General features: G+C 42.5%; 1 protein-coding gene across 1 annotated transcript; it reads left to right on the forward strand.

Moving 5' to 3' along the window:
• The first annotated feature begins 39 nt into the window (after positions 1–39).
• slc17a5 (solute carrier family 17 member 5) lies at positions 40–8,718 on the forward strand. The gene is made up of 10 exons (XM_061789538.1): positions 40–238; positions 975–1,171; positions 1,861–2,094; positions 2,770–2,857; positions 2,935–3,021; positions 3,724–3,842; positions 5,246–5,407; positions 5,694–5,974; positions 6,043–6,133; positions 6,647–8,718. The coding sequence occupies exons 1-10, from the start codon at positions 151–153 to the stop codon at positions 6,785–6,787; spliced, it is 1,488 nt and encodes a 495-aa protein (XP_061645522.1). The 5' UTR covers positions 40–150; the 3' UTR covers positions 6,788–8,718.
• The last annotated feature ends 265 nt before the right edge of the window (positions 8,719–8,983 follow it).

Here is an 8,983-nt window from a genome sequence, read left to right on the forward strand (position 1 = left end):
ACTTGAACGCCACATCGTGACCACACGTGACTGTGCGTACTTCCTGCTTGTAGCAACAACAAAAAAAACGACTTCCTGCTTGTGGCTGCTGCTATCTTTTGTCGCTCGTTCGCTTCGTTAGCTCGCCATGCCTGCTGCAAAGTGACCGAAATGGAGTCGCGCTTGTCGGACACGGAGGGCGAGGAGCGGCAGCACGAACCTCTTCTTCCACGCGGACGCAAGGATAAGAGCCAGCGGGGTGAGAGAACCGCCGGGCGGCTGCCTGGCGACGAGGTGCTCGGGTGGCGACAAACACCCGTAGCCTGACCACCCCTAATTACGTGTTTATAACAACAAATAACACTTTTAATACATTTTCCAGATTCTATCTTGGTGTTGTTGCAGACGACGAGGTAGTCACGAGTTGCTTTTTTCTTTTTTAAGTTGACGAGCGGTAACATGGTGGACGCCGGCACTAAAAGAAGCTTTTTTTTTTTTAAAGCGAAAAGACTACTCTCGTAAAATGATTGCTTCAAGGCGCGACTATTTGCAGGAAATGACTACTTTTTGTTCAAAAAAAGGCGACAGTAACCCCGCGAAGTTTATTTCAGTGGCGGTTCTAGACAAAACTGCATTGGCCCCCTTACGGAACGCCAGAAGGAGCAGGACAAGAGCCATTGAATTGATGCAAAGTGGGACAACAAATTACATTCTTTAATGGTAATTCTATTTAATTTTCATTACTGTATGTTTTTATAAAGTATAATATTATAGAGTCCTTTTTTTTGGCGGGCTGGGGTGGGGCTGGAGCAGATTCATGGCATTTTCCATTCGTTTCAATGGGGAAATATCTTAGTTTCGATAGTGGTCACAAAGTTAATTCAACTTTGAAGTCAAGGTATTTCCAAAAATCCCCATCGTAACTTCCCACGGAAATTCACCGAAAATGTGTTGTGGCTAATATCCCGCTAGCCTTTTGCCTTTTTGTCCCGCAGCTCCAGCATGCTGCTCGGCGCGCTACGGCCTGGCCCTGCTGTCCTCGTTCGGCTTCTTCGTGGTCTACGCCCTACGGGTCAACCTCAGCGTGGCCATGGTGGACATGCTCAACACCACCCAGCGGGCCCACCGCAACCACAGCAGCTCCGTGTGTCCCGCCCACGCCAGCCCCGCCCGGCCCAAACGCAACCACACCGTGAGGTTTTTATTTTTTTGGGACAATCTCTACTATCAGAAATGTGACCTTATTCTCAGGGGGGAGAAAAAAAAAAAAAGATTTTATTCCCATGGGATTCCTACATTTTTATTAGAAGAGGCTACTTTTGTAAAACTACCATAATAATAAAATGATGTCACATTTTAAATAGAAAAAAACATAAAATATTGAACATTTTTCTATCAGAATTTTATGTAAAATTATTATTTTTAAACTTTTAACATTAAAAAAAGACAACTTTTCTTAAGAGCTATTCTAACTAGGGAGCAGGCCTGACCGGAAAATCTGCAAACAACTGATGCTTATTGTTAATTGCAATGACATTTTTCTTTACTTAAAAAAAAAAGAGAGAAAAAAATCCCTCCAAAAATGCAAGCATAAGCAGGGGATCGGGTAACAAAAATGTAAATAAGAAGGGAAAAACAATACCGCAAATAAGTGGGGTATTCTGCAAAAGCGAGGGATAGGTTCCCCCCAAAACGTTATTTATTTTATTTTTTTTACAAATGTTTTGATTGTCAAGGTTACATTTTTTTTAAATAAAAATATATTACTAATCTCCAAAGATGACCACTTTTTAAATCCCAAACTGATAATTTTCCTAAAGTTTTTTTTTTTTTTTTTTTTAAATCTGAAAAATGCAACTTTATTTTGGGGCTTTGTCACAGGCCAGCGTGTACGACTGGGACTTTGAGACGCAAGGCTGGATCCTGGGCTCCTTCTTCTACGGTTACATCCTCACGCAGATCCCCGGGGGTTACCTGTCGGGCCGCTCGGGGCCCAAGTGGCTGATGGGTTTGGGCATCCTGGGGACGGTGGCCTTCACGCTGCTCACCCCCGTGGCGGCCGACCTGGGCGCCAGCTACCTCATCGCCGTCAGGGTGCTGGAAGGCGTCGGGGAGGTATGTCGGCAGTGTGGCGTCCTTGGAGAAAAAGAAAATACAAATGTTAAAGATGCTTTTAATTTTTGCAAAAATGGGATCTTATTCTTGAAAGAAATATGAATTTGTCATCGAAAAAATGTGATTTTATTCTTTTATGAATGCTACTTTTTAATGAAAAAATATCAATTACCACTTTTTTTTTTTTTTTTTTCAAAGAAATATACATGACATAGAATATGATTGGATCACTTTTAATTTTTAACATTTTTTTTTAAATGAAATGACTACTTTCCTAAGATGACCACCTTCTTCTGTCTGTCAAAAATACACCCCCCACCCCACACATTGTTTTGCTCCAGAAATATGAATTTCTGAAACAAAATAAGACTTCCATTTTTCTTCAAGATTTTTGTGAAATTTACAATTTTCCTAAAATGACCACCTCATCAAAAAACAACTTATTTATTGAAGAAAATGTTCACTGAATTGATCACAAGATGACTACTTTATGGGAAAAATGACAAGATCACCACCTTTTTTCTGTCATTACTTTCGTCTGCATAAAAACATTTTATTTTTGTACAGTTACTACTTTTATCAATGCTTGTCCCTCAGCATTTGCTCACTTTTTCATGCACAATAGTACATGTGTGAATGAATGTTGACAAGAATGACGTGCGTGTACCCCTTTAGGGCGTGACGTTCCCCGCTATGTACAACATGTGGGCAGCGTGGGCGCCGCCTTTGGAGAGGAGCCGTCTTCTCACCATCTCCTACATTGGTGAGACCCACATGTTGATCCGGTTACGTGTCAGCATTTTGTCGTTAAACCTTGGGGGTCGTGTGTTTGTGTGCTAGGAGCCCAGATCGGGACGGTGGTGTCGCTTCCGCTGTCGGGTGAAATCTGTTTCTACCTGGACTGGACCTACGTCTTCTACATCTTTGGTAACAACACTGACTCAGTCACGCTTACTGTGGAGTGACACGAGAGGTACAACAATTAATTTATTAAATCGGCAACTAAATGATTATCAAATTAATAGACTATTTTGATGGTGGACTTTTTATCTTAAAATTTGCCAAATCCCCAGAATTTCAGCCTCTCAAAAGTAAATATTGTCCGATTTCACCAGTCTTGATTATCTTTGTGCTTAATCAAAGTAAGACATTTGCAAACATCGGCTTTTGCAACAACGATCAACATTTTTTTGGGCCATTTTCTAAAATGTTACGGACAAAACCACTAACAAAATCATAATCAATTCATGTCACTTTAAAATAATGTCCTGTCTTTGAACAAAAGGATGGAAATTAAAACTTTTTTTTTTTTTTTTTTTTTAAATCAGATTCATAGATTAATCGAAAAAATTATTGACAGTCAATCGCTTAAGACAATCGTTATTTGCAGCCCTAAGTTCGTGGTTATGGATTTGTCGACTTGAAGCTTTAAATGTTGATATGGAGGAGTAAAGTCGACTAGTCGGTTCAACCCCGACTTTTGATCGTACCTCCCAACCCTGGTAACGTGTAGGTTGCCATTCCCGTTTCCATCTCAGGGCTATTCACCCGGCGCAGCGACACACAGGAAAACCTAGCTGTGAAATTCGCGGGGTGATTTGTCCGTTTGCGTTTGTTTTGTGTGTCAAGGTGCAGTGGGCCTGTTGTGGTTCGTGCTGTGGGCCTTTCTGGCCTTCGACAGTCCGAACAGTCACCCGTGGATCTCGGAACGGGAGAGAGTCTACATCGTGGGCTCGCTGAAGAACGAGGTGACGCATCACAGTCCCGTGTCTGTACACATCCATCCATCCGTTTTCTGAGCCGCTTCTCCTCACTAGGGTCGCGGGCGCGCATCCCAGCTATCGTCGGGCAGGAGGCGGGGTACACCCTGAACTGGTTGCCAGCCAATCGCAAGGCACATATAAACAAACAACCATTTGCACTCACATTCACACCTACGGACAATTTTAGAGTTGTCAATTAACCTACCGTGCATGTTTTTGCGATGTGGGAGGAAACCGGAGAAAACCCACGCAGGCACGGGGAGAACATGCAAACTCCCAAAAAGTAAAAGTTAAAGGTAACGGCCAAAAGAACCTTTCCAAGCAGCTCGATGTTGCCGTGACTACAATTGCACATATTATTCTGAAATTAAAAGTAAACTCCAAGGTCAAGGTACATCGGTGTCAGATCGCACCATCCGTTGTTGTTTGAGCCAAAGTGGACTTCATGGGAGACGACCAAGGTGGACACCACTGTTGAAAATAAATCGGGGGAAAAAAAGCGAGTTTGCCAAACTGCATGTTGACAAGCCACAAAGCTTCTAAGAGAATCTTCTATGGACAGATGAGACAAAACTGGAACTTTCTGTTAAGGCACATCAGCTCTATGTTCACAGACACAAAAATGAAGTAAAGAACACTGTCCCTACCCTGAAACATGGAGGAGGCTCTGTTATGTTCTGGGGCTTCTTTGCTGCATCTGGCACAATGAAATCTCAAAACTATCAAGGTATTCTAGAGAGCAATGTGCTGCCCAGTGTCAGAAAGCTGTGTCGAGGTCACAGGTCATTGGTGTTACAATGACACAAAACACACTCACGCACACGCCACAAGAATGGCTAAGAGCAAAACATTGGACTATTCTGAAGCGGCCTTCTATGAACCCTGATCTAAATCCGATTGAACATCTGTGGAACGGGGGTGAAACATGCCATCTGGAGCAAGCACCCTCCAAACCTGAGACAACTGGAGCAGTTTGTTCCACAGTGGGCCGAAAAAGCCGCTGAGAAGTGGACAAATCTCATTGAAAGTTCAAATGAGTTAAAATCGTTTGATTGAAGTGATTGCCTCCAAAGGTGGTGCAACAAAATATTAAGGGTACCATCATTTTTGTTCAGGCCTGTTTCATGAATTTCAAAAGCAATGTCTGATTTTCATTGGTACATTTTTTTTTTTCTTATTACTTTTGTCAGGGGTTAGGTCATGTTATTTCTTCTTTCATTAACAGAGGGTTACCAACAATATTCTCCATGTGTGTATATGCAAATAAGTATTTTGCATGTACAAAATCTTATTTTATCCTATTTCACAAGCCTTGAGACTTATTTGGCTAATATGGGACCTTCTTGGTTTGCGGTGCAAGTCTTTTTACTCGCTGTGATTTTGAGCAGCTGTCTCCATCGGGCGGACACATCCCGTGGCGAGCCATCGTGACGTCGCGCCCGCTGCTGGCCATCGTGGTGGCCCACTTCTCGTACAACTGGACCTTTTACACCCTCCTCACCCTGCTGCCCACCTACATGAATGACATACTGGGCTTCAGCATACAGCAGGTAATGACGCAACCCAACTTCTGGTGTGTCCCCCAAACCGAGGCCTCGTCGTGAAAAGCTCAAAAACACGTTAAAGGTTAATTCACATCAAACCACACTGAGTCAGATGTGAAATTAAAGTTCTTGATGGAGGCTTTCTAGATCTGGAATTTGTTTGTCAATATGCCCTCGTATGATCATGTAATGACCCCCAAAAAATTGACCCCACTTGAAAATGTCACTATTTTCCCAATACTTGCACGTGGAAATATACCCACACTTACATGTCTGCTGTAATCCACATCAGAATGGCTTTCTGTCGGCTCTCCCTTACCTGGGCTGCGCTCTGTTCGCCATGATGAGCGGTCAGCTGGCCGACTACCTGCGGGAAAGGCGCCGCTACTCCACCGTCACGGTCCGGAAGTCCTTCTCCGTCGTGGGTATGATCGGACCGGCCGTGTTCCTGGTGGCGGCCGGTTACACGGGATGCAACTACACCTTGGCGTTGACTTTCCTCACTCTCTCGTCCTCGCTGGGCGGAGTGTCGGCGTCCGGCTTCAATATCAACCACTTGGACATCGCTCCCTCGTGAGTAGTGTTCATCGTGTCCCAGCGCAAGTGGACCGGAACGTAGCATTCACCTGTCGTCCTGGCAGGTACGCGGGCATCCTGCTGGGCATCACCAACACCTTCGCCACCATTCCTGGCATGGTGGGACCAGTCATTGCAAGAAGCCTCACTGCAAATGTAAGAGTTTTTGTTGATAATTTACTCACTTGAAACTGAAATGGCGAGTACCAAAATGAGAAAATAGGCAAAAACATTTTCAAAATAAGACTGATGCGCAGTACGAATGACATTTTGACCTTTGACCCAAAATAATTTTAAATTACAAGTCGTCGGCTGTGCAAAAGTATTTTATCGAGTTTTGACTGTAAAAATCGGTTCAAAATAAGATGTTGGATCTAGATTAAGAATTTCTTTTGAATTTGGGTTAAAATTTTGACTCAAAATAATTTCAAAATGAAAGATTTTGATAAGCGCATTTCGTTTTGACGGGCTGAAGTAGACACTGGATGTGCATTGAGCATTTTAAAAAAATTGTTTTAACTATCAAAATAAGATGTTGGATGCACATTAAGTATTTTTGAACACCAAAATGGTTTCAAATTATGATGTCAGTCATTAAGTATTTTTTGTTTGTTTTGACTGCAAATAAGAGTGCCAAGAGAGTCAAGTCCATGTTGTCTGTGTTGTTAGAACACCATTGAAGAATGGCAGACGGTCTTCTACATCGCAGCCGCCATCAACCTGTTTGGCGCCACCTTCTACAGCATCTTCGGTCGAGGCAGCGTGCAGCCCTGGGCCGTCCACGCCGACTCCTACTCCCGCCAAGACTAAGACCAAAGTCCACTTTGCGTGAGCCGCCAGCCCTTCACGCAGAGTACATACTTACCCTTTCACGTAGAGCCAGAATTTACTCTCCTACAGTGAAGCCGTTTATCGGGGGGGGGGGGGGGAATACGTTCCAGACCCACCCGCAGCAGGTGAACATCTGCAACAAAGAGGAACCATATAAAAAAAATTGATATAGTTTTTGTCCTCCCATATAACGTGAAACTAAATATATCTTAACCACAGAGAATAGTGTTGTTAAGAACCCTGTGCGCTCACGGGGTGCAAGCGTAGCTAGCTAGCTAACCGTTGATGCGGCTGAAGGCGCTCAAGTTCGTATATAGCAGGGGAGATGGGACTGGGTGCCCTTTTTTAGCCATGGTCCTACACCCCCCCAGCCCCTCCCCAAAAAATATCAGGAAAACTGAAAAGGTGAAAAACAATTGAAGGCTTTATCTGGACAATTGAGTACTACGTCGTTCTGTCTTTGCACATAGTCAGCAATTACCTTTAAATATTTTTTACGTACTTACAAAGAAATCTCAGAATTCACTTTACAGGGTTATTAAAACACACTTAAAGCATTCCGAGGCGGCTGTTGTCATTCTCACTGTCAAGAAATGGGAGACTATCTTATAACATCACTTTGGGGAAAAGAAGACTCTTGTTCACACAGTTCTCTAAATAAGAGGCACAGTGTGCTTGCTTGTATGCGTCATTTACAGGTGCATTGAGAATCAGTATATACTTGAATCACAAAATGTTCAACCGAACCATGTCATTCTGTAATAAAATTTGCTTCACGCTATCATATAACGTGAAACACCGTAGAAAGGGTAACTAAAATTAGCATCAATGTTAAAGTAATTATAACCCTTCAAACAATTGCTACTTTAACACACTGGGTATTAAATGTGCACAACATTAAATTCAGATGTGCCTGATTAATGTAAAAATCCATTTAAAAAGGGAGCACTTAGAAATCCGCAATATGCCAGTGGCGCGAATGTTTAAGTGCAATATAGCGAGGGTTCGCTGTACTGCTGGGAATTTGTTTAGTTTGTCAACGCTCCATTGGGTGTCGGTACCTTTCCCACAACGATACGGGTAATAGCTGGCTTTTGACGAGCTGCAAGGAAGGGACTGGTCACCTCCAGGATAATCGTTTCTAGAGCAGGGTCTGAAACGTACGGTCGAAGGGTCCAAATGGGTCACTCGTTATTGGGTCGCCGATTGTCACGTTGTTTTGTTAGCCCCTTTCGCAACAGTATTGTTGTCGTCGTATCATCTTGTGCCTTTCGCACAGACACCTCGGATTATTGTGTGTTTTGCATTTTTTTTCCACCCTTATTGGTAAAATGTGACAAATTGTACTGTTTCCTGCTCCAAAGGACCCTCTTAATTTTTATTTCAAAAAGCGGACACTAAGCTGCGACTCTTTAGTGTTTTACAATTCTGAAGTGGTATTAAAAGGGATCACGTCGTTACTGTTTAATCTAATGTGTGCAGTTGTTTTTTTTTTTTTTGAGGACACAAAAGACGCAGAAGCTAACTTTTCTTAAAATACTTTCAGCGATTTGTTTTTTTTTCCCCCGTGACAGGAAAGTCCACTTTGCACATTTCCAGATGTCACTTCTCAGTTCTCACACTTGTGCCTTAATGAAGCTTTTGAAATCGGTTGCTTCACGCCGGATGGCATTTAAAAACAATAAAAAAAAAAAAAATCATATTTCTTTAAATGACAATTAATGTCTTAATGTATGAAAAATGTGATGACTGTAAAGCAGGGCTGTGCAAATGTTTGTATTCTTCACCCTTCATTTATTGGAACCTGCTAAAACCAGTCCAATATCCTTTGAACACACCTGTTTGTAAACTTGTGTTTAAGAGGTGTAAAAATCATCATTGTGTGTGATAAATATTTAATCATCAGAGAATGGTGCTCTGTTTTCTTTTTTATGTCATAATTGCTGCTGCTTTGTAAAGAAGCCAGGATTAAGGGAGGAAGCAGATAAGTAACACGAGTGAGCCACTGCTATAAAACAAAAGTCAATGACGTGCCTCGTAAAATGGACGCGATGATCAGATAAGTGCATTAACGTGTCGGAATGCATTGAAAAAGATCTATTGTAATACATCTTTTCTTACTTATAGACACTACCATCAATCAAAAGTGTTGCCTTGACTTACAGGTGCCCCAAC

The sequence above is a fragment of the Phyllopteryx taeniolatus genome, chromosome 11 (genome assembly GCF_024500385.1).
Source record: "Phyllopteryx taeniolatus isolate TA_2022b chromosome 11, UOR_Ptae_1.2, whole genome shotgun sequence".
Lineage (NCBI taxonomy): Eukaryota > Metazoa > Chordata > Actinopteri > Syngnathiformes > Syngnathidae > Phyllopteryx > Phyllopteryx taeniolatus.

What these genes read in the sequence shown, in the direction of transcription:
- slc17a5 (XM_061789538.1), top strand. Translation starts at nt 151, where the DNA reads ATGGAGTCGCGCTTGTCGGACACGGAGGGCGAGGAGCGGCAGCACGAA. An exon ending in TGGGCTTCAGCATACAGCAG is followed by an intron (nt 5,408 to 5,693) that starts GTAATGACGCAA and finishes AATCCACATCAG; the next exon opens with AATGGCTTTCTGTCGGCTCT. An exon ending in CACTTGGACATCGCTCCCTC is followed by an intron (nt 5,975 to 6,042) that starts GTGAGTAGTGTT and finishes TCGTCCTGGCAG; the next exon opens with GTACGCGGGCATCCTGCTGG.